This window comes from Chlorocebus sabaeus, chromosome 6 (assembly GCF_047675955.1).
Source record: "Chlorocebus sabaeus isolate Y175 chromosome 6, mChlSab1.0.hap1, whole genome shotgun sequence".
NCBI lineage: Eukaryota > Metazoa > Chordata > Mammalia > Primates > Cercopithecidae > Chlorocebus > Chlorocebus sabaeus.
In genome coordinates, this window is record NC_132909.1 from 26,312,297 (window position 1) to 26,334,013 (window position 21,717).

Consider the following 21,717-nt stretch of genomic DNA (forward strand, 5'->3'; position numbering starts at 1 on the left):
AAGCTCTGCCTCCTGGGTTCACGCCATTCTCCTGCCTCAGCCTCCCGAGTAGCTGGGACTACAGGTGCCAACCACCACGCCCAGCTAATTTTTTGTATTTTTAGTAGAGACGGGGTTTCATCGTGTTTGCCAGGATGGTCTTGATCTCCTGACCTTAGTAATCTGCCCGCCTCGGCCTCCCAAAGTGCTGGGATTACAGGCGTGAGTCACCGCGCCTTGCCTCGTTTAAATTTTTTTTTAAGGGACAGGGTCTTGCTCTGTTGCCCAAGCTGGAGTGCAGTGATGCAATCATAGCTCACCGCTGTCTCAAATGCCTAGGTTCAAGGGATCCTCCCACCTCAGCCTCCTGAGTAACTGGGACTACAGGTGTGTGCCATCACTCACGGCTAATTTAAAAAACATATATTTTGTAGAGATGGGATGGGGTCTTGTTATGTTGCCCAGGCTAATCCTGTAACTCCTGACCTCAAGTGATCATTCTGCCTTGGCCTCCCAAAGCACTGGGATTACAGGTGTGAGCCACCATGACTGGCCCAGATTATGTCCTTTTAAACTGTGGTAGGAAGAATTCTAAGATGGCCCCCAAGATTCCCACTGCCTGAGGAAAATGCCCTGCAGAGCCCCTCCCCTTGAGTGTGGATGAGCCTATGAATATAAATGCCACTCCTACTTATGCAATTAGGCAAGGCTATATAGCAAAAGCAAAAGGATTCTGCAGATGTAATTCAGGTCACAAATAAGCCGATTTTGAGCTAACAAAAATGGAGATTATATCGGGTGGGTCTGACTTAAACCAGGTGAAAACCCCCCTTTTTACTTTTCAGACAGAGTCTTGCTCTGTCGTCCAAGCTGGAGTGCAGTGGCGCGATCTCGGCTCACTGCAAGCTCCACCTCCTGAGTTCACACCATTCTCCTGCGTCAGCCTCCTGAGTAGCTGGGACTACAAGCACCTACCACCACCCCCAGCTAATTTTTTGTATTTTTAGTAGACACAAGGTTTCACTGTGTTAGCCAGGATGGTCTCAATCTCCTGACCTCATGATCCACCCGCCTTGGCCTCCCAAAGTGCTGGGATTACAGGCGTGAGCCACCGTGCCCGGCCGAAAAACTCTTAAAAGACGAACTGGAGAGATGATTTCTGATGGCCTTGAAGAGGCTAACGGTCATGCTGTGAATCGCCTAGAGAGGGGTAGCCTCTATGAGTTAATGGCCTCAGTCCCAGGCATAAGGAATTTAATTTTGCCACCAGCTTGTGTGAACTTGGAAGAGGTCTCCTAACTCCAGATGAGAAAGCAGCCTGGCTGATACTTTGATTGCAGCCTTGTGAGACAGGAGAGGACCCAGCTAACCTGTGCTTTGGCTCCTGATCCACAAAACCTTGAGATAATAGACGTGTGTTGTTTCAAGCTGCAAAATTTGTGGTAATTTGTTATGTAGTAATAGAAAACGGACACATTCTCTGTGCTATTTTGGTGTGAAAGTTGGACTAGCTTTCCTAAAACTTGGGGCTCTCCCTATTCTATGGCTGAGACTAAGTGAACTTGGGAGTCATCCCCTCTTTAAAAGTGAGAAAGAATCTGGTGTGTACCCTTCTTGTCCAAATGTCCTTTGTGACCTTTGAACCCCATGCGAGAACTTTCATGGGTCTTGTCTATCCAAGTTTTCAACTTCTTTTTTCAGGCCACATTGACATTTTCTATTTTGTTAGAAAGTCACCCATTTCCTATAGGTTATTTATTTTTGTTACAAAATTGCATATGTTATCCTCATATAATTATTATTCCTGATTCTGGAATTACATTTTTTACATTTCTACTGTTTTATATTTTTGTTGTTTTGTCTTAATCAGGTTAGCCCAGTGTTTATCTGCTTCATTTTAAAAGAACTGAATTTTGAGTTTATTTATCCTTCTTACTATTTGTTGCATTGATTGATTTCAGCCATCTCATAAATTTTATCTTCCTAGTTTCCTGGTCTGTTTCGTTGGGTTTAATTTCTCTCTTTTCATTATAAAAAAATTCCAAACTAGCTTAAACCATATGTTTTCATTGTTTGTTTCATCTAGATGCCCCACAAAATTATTTTGACACAAATCCTAGACATACACTTGCCTGTAAATATTTCAGTATATATTTTAAAATATAATGATTTTAAAGAAACTTAAGAAAATGTCCATATCACATATAAGAATTATTGAGATGGGACTGTTCCCTTGAGCAAGGGAACCCCTTCGTGGGTGAGAACTGGAGTGGCTGTTTCACTCAGCCTGCTGCTGGCCACTCCTCGCGAGAGGGAGTATGCGAGCAAGTGAGTGCAGGAACTGGAGGGAAGGAAGGCTGGAACTGGCCAGTTGCTCCTCTCTGGCAGGAGGCAGGCTGTGTGTGGGCCCCACAGCAGCATCCAAGCCCCTGCCCTCCTGGCACCTGGGTTCTTGTCCAGCATCCAGGAAGAGTCAGGTCACACGAACGGACTGAAGGGTAGTAATATGTGGATGATTTTACTGGGTGATGGAAGTGGCTCTCAGTGGGATGGGAGTTGGAAAGGGGATGGTGTGGGAAGGTGATCTTTCCCTGAAGCCACATGTCTGAAGTTAGCTGGGTCTATCCACAGTCTCCGCTGCTCAGCTGCTTGTACTCCCGCCAGTTGGCGGCTTGTATCCCTGCTGTTCAGCTGCTTGAGTTGCTCTGCCATCTGAAGTATTTTTATGGGCACAGGATAGGGCTCTGGCAGCTGCAAAAGGCAACATTTGGGCAGAAACACAGCTGTTTTCACTTAGGGTCAGGGTTCCGGGCTTAAGGGTGGGGTTTAGCTGGGAGCCCAGCCATTCTGTATCATTATGCTAGTTCTTTAATATCACCAATGTTCATTTAGACAGTTCGGCTAGCACAGAGGGCAAGGGCACAGACAAGTTCAAGCTGCCATCCTCCCAGAATCCCCCAGCTAATAAAGCCGGGCTTTCAGCCTGACTATAACTCAGAAGAAATGTATTTTATATTGTACCCCCCAAACATGAATATGTACATGTATAACTGGAACAGATCTTCCACAAAACAGCACTTACACTGAACATTGGGCTGTCCTCCTCCTTCCCTCCCTCCCTCCTTTCCTTTTAAATGTTGGTTGTAACCCATGAAATTGACTTCACATTATACTATAGGTCTATTATGTGCATGTTGAAAAACAATCTTACAAAGCAAACTTCTAAATAATAATGAAAAGGTTTATGAGATGAGTTTCAGACACCTTATCTGAAAGGAGGGGCAGAGAAAAAAAAGCATTTCATCTGTCAAGTGCCTGGTGTCCATGTCAGCCCATTCCATGTTCAGTTCATTCATATCCCACATCTCTCGCTTATCTATACTATTATTCTTATTTTGCTAGGGACCACCTGTCAGTACAGAATATTTGAGATCTCACTGCCGGTTTTTTTCCATTTTGTCTTTCTGACCATTTTTGCTTGAAATTTCAACTTCTGCTTTGAACGTAATAGTCCAACACATTTGTTATCTATACACTCTAACCAAGCAGGTGCACTACCACCCATCTTCCTGAACTACTAAAGAGTCAGAATTTAATTAAGTAGAAACTGTTCTTGAGGTCAAAACAAATAGCATTTAGCCCTTCAAGGATAAATTCTGCTGACAGTAGTCTTCTCTTTATAAATCTAAACTATAACTTTGGAATTCAAGTGAAACAAATAAGCAGATGTCAAACCAAAATCCGTGTGAAAAAATAAACACCCTCAACAATAACAGTTACAATTAAGATCCTGACACACCCATCTTTAGCGATTTACTCTATTTAGCAAATATTTAATGCACTTCAACAAGCAGGTTCCTTGGGCTTTGACCTTCAAAGAAATGCAAGACACTCATGCAATTTAAAAGAGCTTTACTTAGTATACAATCTCCATACAATTCAGTAAAACAAATTATAAAAGCTCTTTGTAAGATTTTACCCAAAGGGTGTTAAAAACAGAAAATCAATTGCCACAAGAAAGTAAGACATTCTCTCATCTCAAAAGCTTTTTTCCACGAACAGACAAACACTCTCTTAGGCCAAAAGGTTGCCATGTTTAAAGTATTTGGGAGCATATTAACCAAGATACAGGATCTGATAACACTTTATTGATTTTGAGATTTGAGTTAAATTTTAAAAACCAAATATTTGTACGTTAATTTAGGTAGGTTTTGGCCAAAGATGAACTAAAATTTTTACATCTTAGACAAAATTAATATAGAATCAGAATAGACATTTTTACTTTTAGTTAATTGTGGAATAAAGATGCAGATCGGATGATGTATTTACATATGCCTTTGCCACCTGGCAGCATCCAACCAAACACACACACACACACACAAACACAAACGCACACACTCCTGTCACACTGATCTCACAAGGGTCAGGAAAATCATCATTAACACGATGACAAAAGGCCTGGGTAACATCTAACTATGCTCCTGGCTAATATACTTGCAATGAATCCCTATTTTTCAAATGCCTGTAATAAAAGTGATTAGAACCTTCCCACTAAATTAGAATCTCTAATAACTATTGTGATCAGTATCAGTAGTTGGTCATTTAATAAAGTAAGTAGGTTAAAGTAGGGAATCATAACCTCAACTGTGTAACTGTACATTCGTTTGCTGATCTTCTGATATAAAGACATGAGTTTTTCCTTTGCCTAAGGGTCCAATGACTATAGTTCTACTTCTCACATAAATCACACCAGTAACATGATTTGGGTCCCCTCTTCTCGGTTTAGAGTTTTAAAAGGTGGGATGAGTACTTACATAAATCTATGAAGCAATCTAAGCTCAGAAATTTTCTTGATTCGTATATTTTCCCCAATATCTTATAATTTTCCCAGCCACACCTAATTTAAAAGCAACTTTTATTGGCAACTAGACTTTATCACTTCTTACCAAAGCATTCAACTTAATTTTTACAGAAAGCTCTTTCTTTTCACACCCGTATTTTCTACGTGTACGTAAATACTTAACTGAGTTGTGTACTTACAAGAGGAAGCAGAGCTTGCATGTAGTAGTTTGGGACGGGCGCACAACTCAAGGGAGGGAGCCAGAGCACTGAGAACACCAGAGAGCAGCCTCCAGCTGTGCCAGGGCAGGTGGCTTACGAGAGAGATGGAGACTCCGGGGCCTGGGAGTCACATAGGCAGAGTCCGTTAAGAGCACTTCTATTGTACTTAGAGGGTCTTCTGATTGCTAACTCAGAAGCAAAATCAAGTGGGTTTTCTATCAACAGAAAACAGAGCCATTCTTTCAGACTAGCACCACCCAGGTCTGAGTGGCGGGGAGCTACTGCCGTGGGTCTCTTGCTTTGTTCGGCCTGGTGGAGAGGCTGTAAGCCAGAGCCAGAAGTCAGATGCTCTTCTTTGCTTTCCTTCTGTGTACTCCAATGAGAAGGTCACATTGGAGAATACTGACGAGTGCTAAAAATATTTATTAATAACATGATTCGTTGATAGATTTGGTCATCAGGAAATAAAAACTTCTACTGTACATGGTCACAGTGTCTTGGAAAGAGTGTTAAGTATGGATTCTGTCTTGCAAGATTTTTTTGGCACTTTATATTTTTCACTGAAGACTGAGCACTAAAGGTGCTGGCAACAATGACACCTAAACTATGAAAAAGAAAAACAATCACTGTTTGCCATCATTGCGGTGATAAGCATACAAATTTAAGTGCATGTTTTTTGTATATTAAGACTCCAAATGCCCAAATGCTTAGATGAATACATACAGGAATACTTAAAACAAATTTAAATATAGCCATAACAGAGGATTTTGAAAACAAAACCACAGAGTCTAACATATTGTACCTTACGTGTGCTTGGTTTCAATTAGAGTAAGGCACTCGCTGAAGGATGTACTGACCCATGCTGTCAGCTACAACAGGCATGCATCATTATTGGCTTAATTATTAAGTTTTAGTACTGATTAAAACGTTTTATTATTGTATTATCCTAAACTGCAGTGGTCTCCAATCGTATTAAGGGATACAAAAAAGGTATAATTCAGGAGTTTCAGTTGCATAATTTAATAACCCAGCTACTGTCAATTTTTTATTTAAACAAGTTTTGATAAAAGCTGAGTCTGCTTGTGTCCAACATGACAGTGTAAAAGACTTTTTGAATGTTGCTTAATAAGTAGTAATTGAATATAAAATCATTTGAAAATGTGATGTAGCCATCTTGATGTCTACGGTAATTTACTTCAATACAACTGCAAGCAGAAATGCTTATATCATTTCCACCTGGCAAGAACAGGGGAGAAAGTTAATTCCATTAGCCATCTTGATTTAATTAAATGCATAATATGTTCTTACTAGCAACTTTTACATGTCCTCATCATTAGAAATTAATTACATAAGCAATTATCAAAAAAATTTTGAGCAAGTACATATACTCTTCTTTGTTGTTTACAAATAAGCATGACTTAGAGGCACTTGGTTACCTTTTAGTAAGGAAAAGAATTACACTACCAGGGCCCTCCCAGTAAGATTGGAGACCACAAGTCAAACTTGGTATGAAAATGCTGTCTGAAAATGCTGTCTGCTAAAAATACTGTGTTAGTGAACTAGTTAAGATAGAACATTTAAAAAATATTCAGACTTTGCAAGATTCTAGGCTGTAAAAAATACAAAGGCTAAAAACACAAAAAGTTTACAAAATTTTGCAAACCCAATAAATTGAAATGAGTAAGAAATAAAGCAAAACTATTACTTGCAGGAGAGGTTAGAGTATCAGTAAGTTTTAAAATAATAACACTAAAATGTAATAAATTCTACTTGGCTACATACATTTCTGCCCCTTTAAGGACTTACAATATGGAACTTGTAACACTTTTCTGTGCCCAGCATTAAAACACATGCGTGTACACGCACACACACACACAAATACATGACACATAGTGCTGAAATACTCCACATTACATTTCAGAGTGTAACAAAATGTTTGATACAAAGCCCTAACATGATTTTTTTGTTAATGTTAAAAGCATGACAATTGGAAAATATTTTAACATTTTAAGATAAAACAGGACACTAAAGAGCTTTTTAGAAAGCTACCAATTAGTCTTCACCAGTGAAATCATATTAAATAAGCCGATCATCGTTTCTAGTTGATTCAATCATAGCTGTTTTAAGCCACCTGAAAATTAAAAGTATTTCAAATCCTGAGCAGGTGCTCATCTTCCAACATGGTATGTGCCTATCCAGGTATCCATGGAACACATATCATTCTCTCCAACAACATAATTTTAGGTCACTCTTAGAAAGTTGTCAACATTTAGGCTAAAGAACATTAATGAGAAAGATAGACACACAACAAAAAAGACTTCCGCTTGTAGAAGATGCTTTCAAAGATGGCAATGCTTGTGTAAACATCTGTAGAACTTACTCATATCACAGCTTGAAGGTTTGGGCTACCTACTTACATAGGAAACGTCATCTACCGAGTTTCATCATGATGCAGTTTCACTGTATCAAAAATAGACACTGGGCAGAAATCTGTGCTACTTGTTTCTGGACAGCTTGTAAACGTGGAAGGTTTTGTTCTGGAACACTCTGGTGAAGTGGGCCACGTAGGGAGGCAGGTTTCTTTTGATCTCTTCACAGAAGCGAGGGTGGTCTGCAGGTTTCAAATCAGGATCATTCTCTCCTGGGCCATCCATCATCTAAAACCAAAACAAACCCAAATACAATTTTGAGGGGAAATGCTACTTACAAAAGACAGTAGGAGCAGGAATGGGTATTCAGTTTAAGAATGGTATGTGAGTGAAATTAAATTATATTATTTCAATGTCCATTGGCACTTGGAGATCATCTGGCCCATCCTTTTCCCCCTTCAGAAGTGCAGACCATGGCTGAGAAGGAGAGTGCAGCGTCACATGATGATCCCATTAATGGGAAAGCCAGAACCAGAACTCAGGTCTGCTTGCTCTTAGGAACATACTATACTGTCTCTCTCACAGTAATGAAATACAGAGAACTACTGTGATCAGAGAAAGCTTTCTAATTCATCAGAAAAAGTCACACTTTGGCCAGGTGTGGTGGCTCATGCCCAAAATCCCAGCACTTTGGGAGGCTGAGGCAGGAGGATCGCTTGGATCAGGAGTCTGAGACTTCTCTGGGCAACACAGCCAGACCCCCTCTTTACAAAAGATAAACAAAATTAGCTGGGTATGGTGATGTATGCCTGTGGTCCCACCTACTTGGGAGGCTGAAGTAGGAGGATCACTTGAGCCTGGAAGGTTGAGGCTGAGGCTGCAGTAAGCCAAGATCGTGCCACTGCACTCCAGTCTGAGTTACAGAGTGAGACTCTGTCTCCAAAAATAAATAAATAACCTGAAAAAGTCACACTCAAATCAAAATTTAAATGGATGTCTTTGGTCTGCACCACCTCTGAACTCAAGACAATTATGAACTATGATTCTCCTTGGGCAAAAATCTGAATCTCAAATTTTGTACAGTTAAGAATTTTTTTTTTTTCAAATTAAGGCTAGGTTTGTCACTTTGTACAACTCGTTTACAAATATCTATTGGCCTTCATACCATTAATTACTGCATACCTCACACCTCTAAAGGGTGAAAATCTGTTTGCTTACTGAGACCTGGCATAGCTCCAAGAACACTTTCCTCAGAAGGGAGAGGGGACAAGTGGCTGACTGCTTTTCTGCTCTGGAGTGCAACTTAGCCTCTGAAAGCTGGCCTGTGGAAACGCACCAGACGACACAGGACACTCAGTGGGAGACAGCAGGAGGGGCAGGGGGAATCCACCACCTAGACTGGAGGGCAGGAGGGCCCCACCATCCCCGCCATGCAGCGGCTAGCCAATACGAAGCATTGGAGAAGTGGGTTTAAAGGCTGAGGCTTTGTTTATAGCAGCAAAATCCTTAACAGATACATTTTATGCAGAGCCCTATCATACAAATGAGCTGAAGGCAGAGCTGCTGTTTGGTGTGACACTGGGGACCCAGGGCTCCCCTCTCACCTCTTCCTTGCCCAGCCCCAGTGGCAGTCACTAAAGTGCCAAGAGAGGCAGAAGTTCTGCAGGAAGCAAGAGAAAAAGTCAATACTTGATTTGTAGCGTAATTCAACTAGACACAAAAGATAAAAAGATGCACATTCTTAGGATTCAAATCAGAGTCCTGCCCTGGAGTGCATCTTAGCCTCTGAAAGCCGGCCTGTGGAAATGCACCAGTGGACACAGGACACTCAGTGGGAGAGAGCAGGAGGGGCAGGGGACCCCCACACAGGGAGAGGCAGCAGGCTCACGTGGCCGTTGGCGATGTCCAGCAGGTCCCGGAGTCGGCAGCCCCGGTGGTGCCTCCGTTCGTAGCAGATGCTGTCTTCCAGGATTACGTAGTCGGTGCCAAAGGACCTTAGGAGGGCATGCACTTCCTCTGGTGCCCTCTTGGCATATATCTGATAAACCTTCAAAAAGAGATAAAAATGCAATGTGGCAAATGCTACTCAACTGCCAGGGAGTTCACTATGTGATGCAGCCTTTCACAGGGCTGAGTCTAAGACCTAACGCCCAAGGTGCTCTCTCCAGCCGAGGCCACGCTGCACGCACTCATCTGCAGGCCTGGAGCGTGTGCGTGGAAGTTCCCAAAACACTGTGAGTGCTCGGCCTTGGGAAGAGAGTGAGCCAGGAAGAACACATCTGGATTCAGAATATATTACTTCAAGTTAGGACTATATTCATTAGTAGGCGCTGTTCCAAGGTAAATGACAGGACTGAGTAAATAAGATATAGTCTCTACTTTTAAAAAGGGGACCCCTAGACTAAAATGGCCCATTAAGAGCGATGGGACAGTCTGGGGGACACGCTTCCCAGTAGGGCAGAGCTCCAGCTTCTGATACAGGTAGGTGGGGAGAAGGACCCCTGTAGGGTCCCTGCTTCTAGGCTGGGGCAGCACAGGCTGCTTTACCTGCTACACCGCATCTCGGCTAACTGAGAGACCCCCCTGCTCCTCTCCCTCTCGTCCATCCTGGGGGTGAGAGCCACTTGCAGCACACCGTGGGCAATGCCACAGGAGGCCCCCTTCACGTTCATACCAGTGCCACACACCCTTAGTGGATGGATGCAAACTGAGCGTCCTAGATTCTAGGGCTGGAATGGAAACAGACTTTGTGAGGTGTTGAATGTGGGGGTTCATGAAGAGAGGCACTGCCTCCTTTCTTGCACCCTGATTTCGATGCTAGATTTCTGATTTGGGCTTAAGGGTCTAACTTGATGTGTCCACACGGATGGGTGAAATGGTACGGAGGTAGGATGCTATTACTGTGACAACTGTGTCGTCCTATAGTCCAGCACAAGGTCTCGGACTGAAGGCATTCCAAGGATTCCAGGGTCATGATGAAGAGTCGTAGGGCCTTCAGGATTTCAGTGTGTGGGGCCTAACCCTAGTACCGAGACAGGAAAGGAGATGCCAAGAAGGACGCTCTGTGTACCTAACCTGTCTTTTCTGTAGTCTCCAGTCCAAGCAGTAGAGGCCACCCCGGATGAACCTGGTGTCTGGAAAACGAGGGAGCCTCTTTCCTGCATCCTCCTAGTTAATTTGGAACTATCTGGAACACGTGAGCCCACCAAAAAATTCCTATTTTAGCAGGAGTCTAAATTCAAATGATTCTTACACAAAACAGGAGATTTAGTAAAAATCATCTGCTTTCAGGCTAAATAGCACCTCAAAACAAGACTTTTTTTTAACAACTTTCCAAATGCCAACATGAAAAAGTGACATTAGGAAACATTTATGAGTTTGAAACCTGATTGGTGGGGATGAAGGGACACAGGCACCCTCCTGCATTGCTGACTTGAATGTAAACAAATATGACCTGATAAAGATTTATCAAGAGAGGACTTGATAAATCTTTCGATCTACATTACAGATGCCAACAACCCTGACCCAGCACTTCCACATCCAAGAATCTGCTGTACAGACAGACACTGTGTCTGGAAAGAGTGATGTGCAGACAAATTTATCTGCAGCATTGTTCATATAATCACAAAAGACAGAGAAACAGCAGAAATGGCTAAATAAAATATGCCATAGCCATATAAAATATTAAGTAAGCAGCTTTAAAAATAACAAGGAAGCTGTTAATATACTGAATATAGAATGATTTCCAAAACACATTAAGTGCTGAAGAAGCAGAATATAGAATGCCACTTCTTTTGTTAAAATGGAGAAAGGAGCACCACCCTCCCCTACCATATTTGTATATGCATGAAATACCTGTAGAAGGAGACACAAGAAACTGCTAACATTATCTGCCTCCTAGGAGGGGAACTAAGAACTGCAATAATGGGAGAGGCACTTTTCACTATATTTCCTTTTGTATGTTCTGAATTTTGAACTATGAGACTATTATTATCTATTAAAAAACAAAAACCCCAGACTTCAGAATAGTCCATGAGAAATGTGACCAGTATGCCTCAACTCCTTTTCCTTCCCCTCCCTAATCCAAAAGCTTTGCTCCTAAACGCTCTTTTCTGCACATCTCAAGGCGTGTGTCTTCTCGGTTCTTCCCTGGGGAGGACCTGTGGCCCTAATGGCACGTCCTTAGTGGATGTGGGCAGGCAGAGGTCCCGAACCAGGAGATGTGAGCCCTGTGCACTTACGCTCTGATTTCCCCTCTGATATGGTTTGGCTGTGTCCCCACCCAAATCACATCTTGAATTCCCACATGTTGTGGTAGGGACCTGGTGGGAGGTAACTGAATCATGGGGGCAAGTCTTTCCCGTGCTGTTCTCGTGGTAGTGAATAAATCTCACGAGATCTGATGGTTTTATAAGGGGGAGTTTCCGTACACAAGCTCTCTCTTTGCCTGCTGCCATCCATGTATGACATGACTTGCTCTTCCTTGCCTTCTGCCATGATTGTGAGGCCTCCCCAGCCATGTGGAACTGTAAGTCCATTAAACCTCTCTTTCTTCTGTAAATTGCCCAGTATTGGGTATGCCTTTATCAGTAGCATGAAAACAGACTAACACACCCTCCTAACCTAATGCTGGAGGGTGCAGCATTCAGCCCCATCTTTACCACACACAGGGACGTGCAGCCCATGGCTGGCCACAAGAAGTGAGGGGAGGCACAGGGAACCCTCACCGCTCTGGTCCGCTCTCTCAGGCTGCTGTCTTCGTAGTGCGGGTGGTTGGTTAGGGTCCTTCCCGTGCACAGCTTGACTCCGGCCAGCAACTGCATGCTTCCCGCAAACACAGCCTTTCTTGGAGTGTTAGTGCTGAAAGATTTTAGAGTCTGAATTAACACCACTGTTAAGAGGTCCTTAAAGACAACAAAGAAGACAATATCAAACTCTTTCAAAAGAATCCAGCTATGTTACAAAGAGTTACGAATCAGGGAAAAACAAAAACAAAAACGGGAGTTTGCTTGGGTTTTGACTTCCACTCAAACCAGTGAGTGCAAAAGTAATTGCGGTTTTTGCCATTACTTTCAACGGCAGAAACCTCAATTACTTTTGCACCAGTCCCATATTTTTTACAACAACGTTTTGTATCTGTTTTTGACTGTTCACCAGAATAGCAGTGGGGAAGTCTCTTACTGTTTTGCTAGGTTTACTTTTATAAGGAATTGTCTTAGAAGGCAGGCAGTGTAGCTTTTGAGTTCAGACTTCTAGGCCAAGACCCACAATCCTCTCTTGCTATTGTTCCAGAGGGGCAGAGTCTAACAAAAATAACCTAAAAGACTGCTACTGCTTGTGTATCCAACCTAACAAAAGGGCTACCTAAAGCAACATGTAACAAATCATCAAGCCAGAAACTGCAGGTGACAATATTTCAATTCCAAGGGTTTTTGCTTAAAAAAGCAATAAGGAAAAAAATCACAGATACTACCATAAATAAAAACAGAATTAGCAACAATAACAAAAAACATGGGGCCGGGAGCGGTGGCTCAAGCCTGTAATCCCAGCACTTTGGGAGGTCGAGACGGGCGGATCACGAGGTCAGGAGATCAAGACCATCCTGGCTAACCCGGTGAAACCCCGTTTCTACTAAAAAAATACAAAAAACTAGCCAGGCGAGGTGGCCGGCGCCTGTAGTCCCAGCTACTTGAGAGGCTGAGACAGGAGAATGGCGTAAACTCGGAAGGTGGAGCTTGCAGTGAGCTGAGATCCAGCCACTGCACTCCAGCCTGGGTGACAGAGCGAGACTCTGTCTCAAAAAAACAAACAAACAAAAACCATGGAAACAAGATTCTGAAATAGCCAATATCTTATTACTCAATATGGGGGATACACAATACTTCTGATGTGAAAACGCAAATATTTTACACATAACTTTTCTTTAGTTCTGATTATGAGAAACTATATGCAGTTTAAGGAACACAGGGCACCCTAGTATTACGGCACAAACTCGTTTTCTAGTTCCCACCACACCACGATTCTCCGCCTCCCATGGGTGTGAGGGGCAGGGACTAAGGACCAAGAAAAGACTCTCAGAATACAGGGAAAGCATTTTTCCTTTTTCCTCCCTGGAAAAAAGGAATCATAGCAGCTGATTTAATTCCTTTCCTTTCCTTTTTTTTTTTTTTTTTTTTTCTGAAACCTGAGAGTCACTTGCAAGTGGTCAAGGAGTTAATTTCTCAGGAGGCCGTAAGAGCTCTCTTCCAGGAATTCTCCTGAGTGCAGAATCTCCCACAGAGGCCCAATGAGGACACTGCGGGATGCGTTTATCCTTCTTGTGTTGAGAGGAGTCTGTGCCTGCTGGACTGAACTAAAATGAGGAAGATGGTTGTAAGGAGTTTATTTAAAATCATTAAAATTCAACATCCTTTGCAGAAAAAGCCACGGCAGGCTGTTCTCCATGGTTTTGGAGCAGGGCACGCAACTAGCTCTGGTGCTGCGGTTTCTAAGAGAAGCCTCATCACATTCATACATCCCACCAGGATGTTTTATTTATTCCAACTCAGTGCTAAGACTCCAGCGTGAACGCCATCCAACAGAGGCCTTGGATGTCTACAAGCAAGACATCCTACAATTCAAGTTGTGACATTTACAAATAGTTTACTTTTGAAAAATTCAAGATTTTCTTTCTAACAATGACACTCTCATTCACTCGCATTCCAATAAGCGTTCTTAAGTGAGGAAAAAAAGTGGCTGGAATGACAATGAGCATACATAATGACACATAATATGCATCCCCTCTCCCATGCCAGAGTCTAGAATGCGGATTCCAGCAGGAAAAAAGTTTCATGTGAGCTTGGCTGCACTTGAGAGCTTGTCATTCTGACAGACCCAGGAACACAAGAACAAATAGATGTTAGCTCTGTCCTCCGTACCAACAAATTACAGGGACTGTCTCACATTTTGTCCCACGTGGTCAGAGGAATAAGAGGGTTTCAATGAAAATGCAATGAAGGTGCACAGAATTCCTCAGTGAAAGGTTTTACTGAAATTCAGTTTAATTCAACTGACACTTACTAAACACTTACTCTGGGCCTCGTGTACTGTGCTACCCTCACCTAGAGTGTAATGCTAAAGGAAACAAGTACGAACAAATACTAATTTTTAAAAGTGCCACCATTTTTCCAAGCCAGGCTTCTTTCCTTTGAATACTCTCAACTGGCACGAGCCATTCCACAGCAATCAATGATACGATAACTTGACACATCCGTGCCAAAAAGTGGCTGTCTTTGGTCCTCTAAACTAGACAGATTTAAGATGCAGAAAGAACATGAGTCTGGTTTCCACGCCTGGCAGAGCAGGAGGTGGAGGCGAGAGCTATCAGGGGTGAGTGATCCTGGTTTGTAGTCTCACTGCCTGAACAGTGCCAAGCTGGCCTTCTACACAAAAGACAAACCCGGCAGCTGAGCTTACAACATCCATTCCAATCACAAGACTGTCTCACCATCACCGTTTTGAATGTATAATAGGAATCTCTGTGTAGCTTCAGCACCAAGAAGATGCACAAAGCTATGTGTAGCATGCATTTTATAATTACAGCAGAGATGAGATGACAGGCCTTGTTATCCAGCCACAGCTAACGACCAAGGTTTCAGCCTGCCTCCTGGACTATAATCATAGCCCTTGGATGAATTACAGTTCACAAAGGCTTAAATGCCCAAAGTCCTAAACTGCCCTCTAGGGAGTTATAAAGTTCTTTCTTTATTCAAACAATATTGCTGAAGGTCTACTATGTGCTGGGCTGGCAAACACGGTATGACAACCTGCCTTCAAGAAGCTTACTTAGGCCAGGTGTGGTGGCTCATATCTGTAATCCCAGTACTTTGGGAGGCCAAGATGGGGAGATCACTTGAGGTCAGTAGTCTGAGACCAGCCTGGCCAATATGGTGAAATCTGTCTCTACTAAAAATACAAAACTTAGCCAGGCGTAGTGGTGGGCGCCTGTAATGCCAGCTACTCAGGAGCCTGAGGAGGGAGAATCACTTGAACCTGGGAGGCAGAAGTTGCAGTGAACCAAGATCGTGCCACTGCACTCCAGCCTGGGCAACAGAGCAAAACTCCATCTCAAAAAAAGAAAAAAGCTTACTTAACAGGTCCCATTACAGACAGACACTTCAAAATAACCCAGTGCTGTAGTGAGCCTAGTTTATTTACTAGTGTTTATTTACTAAAGCATATTTACTAATGCTTACTGCAGGCCTTCAGCTAAGCTGGAAATGAAACAGCAGTCACTGAAGATGCTCTCTCCTGGGCAGGCTCTAAGAGCTCTTGAGTGGCTTCCACCCCCGGCCCCTGGCAGGTGCAGCCCCAAGGCAACAGCAGGGCCATTACCAGCAGAGCGAGTGACACATGGCTGCTCAGGGGAATGAGATAAAAAGTGGAATAAAGCTCATTAAGTTGTGACTTTCTTAATGTCTGGCCTTATTAGCAAAAGTCAGAAAGTTTAAAAGAAGTATCTCTGTTTAATGTGTTAGTGCCACAATCCTCTGGATTGTTAACATACTCTTTCACTGAGGACGTGGCTTTATTTTAAAGCAGTAAAATACACATATCCTCATGCCTATAAGATGAATTAAAAATAATACTTCTGGCTGGGTGTAGCAGCTCACGCCTGTAATCCTAACACTTTGGGAGGCTGAGACGGGTAGACTGCTTGAGGTCAGGAGTTCGAGACCAGCCTAGCCAACACGGTGAAACCCCATCTCTACCAAAAATACACAAATTAGCCAAGTGTAGTGGCACCTGCCTGTAGTCCCAGCTGCATGGGAGGCTGAGGCAGGAGAATCACTTGAACCTGCAAGGTGAAGGTTGCAGTGAGCCGAGATCACGCCACTGCACTACAGCCTGGGCGACAGAGATTCAGTCTAAAAAATAAAATAAAATAAAACAAAACAAAAAATAACACTTATTTGAAAATGACTGACTTCTGAGGACAGTAGGGATGATGCTTCTTTCCTCTGTGCCATGTGGCCTTGTCTGATATGCCAGCTCCGTGGTGAACCTGGGAAATAGCACTGCTACTTCCAATACTTCACTCTACCCGTAAGGCAAATGCCAAAGGAAAAGCTACAAGCAAAGTGGAACAAAATGAGAAACAAACAATCACACATTTCTAAACTTAAAAAGATACTTATATTCACTGTCCTTTCTATTTTGTGGTAAATTTAGCAGGCAAAGGGAGAAGGGATTCGTTGTCCTTAGCTGAAAGCACGCGCAGTGATGGACATAATGCTGGGTGCTCTTCCTTCACACACACTCTTGCCTGATACAGTCTGTGGTCTGTATCTAAAATAGCTAATGTGCTTTTAACCATTGAATGACATTTCTCTATTATAGAAAAACAAAGCAATTTTTACAAATGTTTGAACAAATGATGTATAAAATGAAAGGATAATTTGTTTTTATAGCTCTCTGCCAAGCTCCATAGCAGGCTGCCCAACCTGCACACAATTTGTTCTGTAAGAAATGTCACTAAATAATGACAAGGACTCACAGGTCAAATGGATTTACATTATATAATTTAAATGTCATTCCAGGAAGACCTGATGGCATTTTGAACAAATAATCTCATTTATTTTTGAAGCTCTAGGCTTCAACAAGTTAATTGCTGTTGAACTAATGGGGAAACTGAGCATTATAATACAATGTGTGAACATTTGCTTTATCTACACTTCAAAAATTTATAGAATTATGCAAATACTATAAAATGATTCAGTAAATAGAAAAGAGGCTTATAGGCATTTAAGGTCTGAACTTAGCCTACATCATATTTAAAATATACACTTACTTTATGCTTTGCTTAAATGTGAAAGAAAGTTGGTCCATTTTTTCAGACCCATCGAGAAAATACTGCACACGCAGGTTTCATTACTGGAAAGAGACTATTTCCAGTGAAAATCTCCTAAAGTGAAGTAGCTAAAATGTCATCCCTCAAAATATGCAAATCTATAGATCTGTCTATCTTATTTGCAAAATGTCAGAAGAAAATTTTCAGGAACGAAAAATGAAACATTCAAGGACACAAAGAAACAAGGTGGAAACCACAGATTGTGGTTGCATTCGGCCTTGCTGAGGTAAAGGTGCTTTCTAATCACACAGAAAACCTTTAAAACTACTGCCTGACTTTTGCTGAAAGAGATACCAGAAGGAAAAAAAAAAAAATTCCAAGTTTTTAATTTTGTATCCAGGAAACCTTATCAGGAGAGAAGGGTAAATATGAATATATGCATTTAAATCTGCTTGAAAACAAGGCATGCAATGCATCGGTGTAGTGTGGAGAGCAGCAGACAGGTGAATGCACAAAAGCTGGGGTGCGGAAGGCTGGACATGCCTCCCAGCTCTTAGGGAAGGCGGCTGGGGCTACTGCAGCCTGGGGCCCTGACTTTAACAACATGTCAAATGTCACAACATCCTTGTAATAAAGAGCAACTTAATCCCTAAACACTCTTGGTTTCATTCTGAAACTTCAATCTCTACTCCTTTTAGGAGCTAAAGATAGGAAAGCATAAAACATTTTCTATTATTAAAATTAGAATTCTAAAAAAAAACTTTCCCACTGAACTTGCTAAGCCACTGAAGATCTTAAAATGGAGTAGAGAGTGAGAATCCGGGAGAGAAGTATGAGGGCAACTGTGCTGAGGCGAAGCCCAGCAGTTACTCCAGTGAGAGGCAGCTGCAGTGGAGTGCCACCTGCATCCACACACTTCACGTGGTGCCCATACACAGCTGGTGCTCAATGAACATCTGCTGAACTCTATTAACAAGTGCACAACTTCAGATGTGGAATAACTCTATAAATTAGTTAAGGCTTTAAGAGTCTTCACAGGAATCCAATCCCTTGGGTATGACCCTTCTCATTTTAAGTGTTCCCCTCGAGTAATGCCTTTTGTTTTCCCTTGAGGATATCTCTTCAGCCTCTGAAAAAGAAAGAACCAACTCCCACTGAGGCAACCACATCTTTCAATTTACCCTCAAAGCAGAGAAGCCCTCCGAGAATACTTGGAAAGCCTGAATCTCCGAGCCGAAGCCCTGTGTCCAGGAGCACAACAGTGACACCTCGTGTGGGGTGTGGCTTTCCCCAGCAGCAAGGACACGGGGCGGGACACTTCCAGGTATGTGAGTGATGAAGAAGACGGATAAGCTTCTTTTCAACACTTCACATAAGGGGTGCTGTGTGCCAAAATGGAGGGTCACTTGAGGTGTCCCCAGGGTTTCTGCAGGCCACTATTTCTCCAGTTGTGATTCATCCCAAGGACAGCCATGTCAGATGGAGGCTGTGCCCCTGTCAGACAGATGCCGTGATGACTGCATGGGCAGCAGACAGACATTTGAGTGTGTCTGCTTTGACTGTCTGGGAACAGGGCAGACAGGAAGACAGGCAGGGGAGGACAGAGGCAGCCCTCAGGGACAGTGCTGGTTCTCTGCCAGGCATCTTGGGACTCTTTCAGACGCAGCCCATGCATTTGAAAGAGTCCTTAGGCCGCAGCCTTTTCTCCAGCGCAATTCATACTTGCTAATAACATGGATACCGTGTGACTAATCAAAGCAGTGAGGTGAAACTTGAAGGTCATATTTTATGTCTCAAAAACAGAAGAAATCAGGGCAGGTTAAAAGAATATTAAGGCAGTCACTTGCGTTTGGAATCCATGCCTTACAGGCCAGTGTGGATTTGAGTGTTGATTTAAACAAACATATTTGATGTCTACATAGACCCTATTTTGGCCTACATTCATCACCACTTACGCTTACTTTGCAAACATGCCAAGCAGCTGGTTTTACAAAAATATTATTTAGATTTGAAGAATTTTAGGGGAAAAAGCCGAGACTAGATCACAATAGAACAAATTTTTTGGAACAATGCAAATCCTTCAGTTGCTGAGGAAAAAAAAAAAGCCAAAAGAGTATGTCTACTACAAAGGCACTACAGGGAGAGGAGCTGTTAACAAAAGGAGGGTCTGAAGAGTGAACATCACCTCCCAAACAAGGGAAATAGGACACTTGTATTCTCTTCTTTACACCTGGAATCATCTCTCATCCACAATTTTTCACAGCCAGAAATGTTACTTTAATTTTCTGTGGGGAAAAATATAAAAATAAAGGCACTACAAACAAATATATCTAGTCTAAGACTGCCAAAGATAACCTGGGGCTCTGCTAGAATACATTTTTAATGACTTTGTAATTAATTCCTGAAAGACTGGGGTGTTTATGGTACTCATCTAAGGAGATCCAGAAGACCCACCACCTTCAGGATGCTACCAGAAAGCAGGGGTCCTCCAGCATTAATTTCAACAGTAGAGTCCTGAAAATAGAAAATATCAGCCTCAACTTCAGATGTACGTCATAAATTTCCAGCTGACTATAGTTAATGCAAAATTAGCTTTCCTTTACATGAATAACTCTCTTTTCCTGTACATAATAAATACTGAAGGAATTATTTACTCTGTAATTGTCTGGCATGATTTAAAATTAAATAAATAAAGACAAAGCACGGCTTACTGCTCTCAGCACTAGAAATATGTGAAAAATTACATTGACTGAATCTAGTCACACCCAGCCCGATATTAAGACCAAAGCCATGGGTATGTTTTAGACATAAATCTCTATGAGATCCATGCGTTGACCTAGAAGGCCTCAGCTATCAAGCACTGACCATCTCTGCAGACACTCAGGGCTGATGTTAGCCATGGGCAGGTGCTGAAACGGTCACTAACATCCCAAGTGATGCAGACAATCCAGCCAATGTTTTCAGAAGGCACCACATGGGATGCGCAGCCTCTATTTACGTGTGAATAAGGCTTTCTGGTTAAAAGTAGGGAAATACAGTGTTCCAGGGCATAGGAATGGTGCTCTAGGTAGAAAAGTTTATTTTTGCTGGTGGGAGGCAGGTTTTGTTAATAAAGCTTTGAAATACACAAATTTCATTCAGATGCTGAATACTGAGGCAAAACAACAAAGTGCCAGAAGAAATAAGAGCCAACAGGACACTAAAGCATTATATTCAAGACGGAAGGTGCCAAGTTTTGTATCTAAAACTTTCTCTGGTCCTAAGCTTTGGCAATATGATGAGTTAACATAAAATCTGCACTGAGCTGGCATAAGCCTCTACTTAACTGGAGTTTACAGTATAATTTAAAAATAATTAATGAGGGAAGAATATTTCCTTTTTTTTTTTTGACAGAGTGTCTCGCTCTGTCGCCCAGGATGAAGTGTGGTAGCGTAATCTCGGCTCACTGCAACCTCCCCATCCCGAGTTCAAGTGATTTTCCTGCCTCAGCCTCCTGAGTAGCTAGGACTATAGGCGCCTGCCTGGCTAATTTTTGTATTTTTCGTAGAGACAGAAGGGGTTTCATCATGTTGGCCAGGCTAGTCTTGAACTACTGACCTCGGGTGATAAGCCCACCTCAGCCCCCGAAAGTGCTGGGATTTCAGGCGTGAGCCATTGTGCCTGGCCAGAAAGAATACTTTCAAGTGTCACCATTAGTAGAAAATCAGAATGGTATTAAAATGAAAATAATAAAGATAAAATTGGCAGAGACATAAAGTTTTAAGTTTCAACAGATACTATAAATAAACTTTTATTGCCATTTCTGTCAGTGGTTTGAAATGTCTTTATTGCAATTGTTTTCCTTTCCAAATGGGTATTTTCCCTTTCTTCATGAGATACAGTTGGAGAGAATATTTCTTGAATAGAAAGACGTTATTTTCAATTATGGAGTTTTAAAGAAAAATTTAGTAAGGACGAATGTTTCTTCATAATTAGATTCAGAAACAAACAAAAACCCCCCAAAACCAAATGTGGTCTATAGTGACTCTTAAAAGGCACTTACAATTTTAAAAGTTAAAAAAAATCCTCTTACTTAATCCAGTTCATCAGCTCCACTGTATCTGGATCATAGAATTCTCTCAACTCGGAGAGTTCATCCATCATTCCTGGCCAGAACTGAAATTAAAAACAAAACAAAAACAAAATCCACCCCTATACCCACAACTATCACTAAGATTAAATGAAAAAAAGATAAACTGCATATAATGTGTGAACTAAACAAACATGGCAACTTGAATATACAACTATTTCACCTCTGCAGCAACCCTCCTAATACAAGGGAACTGGCGTCTGGGAAGTGTCTGAAATTATCTTCATCTGAAGCTAATCAGGATGAGAGGTATCGCCAACTTTAAAAAATGAGCCTTTTAGCTTGCTCCAATAAAAATGCTATTGTATGTGATGTTAATACCTGACAAAACATTATCTTGACATGACAAA

General features: G+C 42.1%; 1 protein-coding gene across 4 annotated transcripts in view; it reads right to left on the reverse strand.

The window, feature by feature from the left end:
- Window positions 1-3,874: 3,874 nt before the first annotated feature.
- The window catches only part of DPY19L3 (dpy-19 like C-mannosyltransferase 3), an 80,414-nt gene continuing 62,571 nt past the window's right edge, over window positions 3,875-21,717 (reverse strand). For 3 of the 4 annotated variants that reach the window (XM_007996198.3, XM_007996202.3, XM_007996197.3), the window contains 4 exons: window positions 21,311-21,393; window positions 12,137-12,269; window positions 9,298-9,456; window positions 3,875-7,697 (listed from right to left, as the gene is read on the reverse strand). In XM_007996198.3, coding sequence (XP_007994389.3) covers window positions 7,536-7,697; window positions 9,298-9,456; window positions 12,137-12,269; window positions 21,311-21,393 — 537 coding nt within the window. In that variant the 3' untranslated portion in view covers window positions 3,875-7,535. Of the gene's footprint in view, window positions 7,698-8,627; window positions 8,732-9,297; window positions 9,457-12,136; window positions 12,270-21,310; window positions 21,394-21,717 lie in introns of all 4 variants that reach the window. The other variant, XM_073016675.1, reaches the window with a different exon arrangement.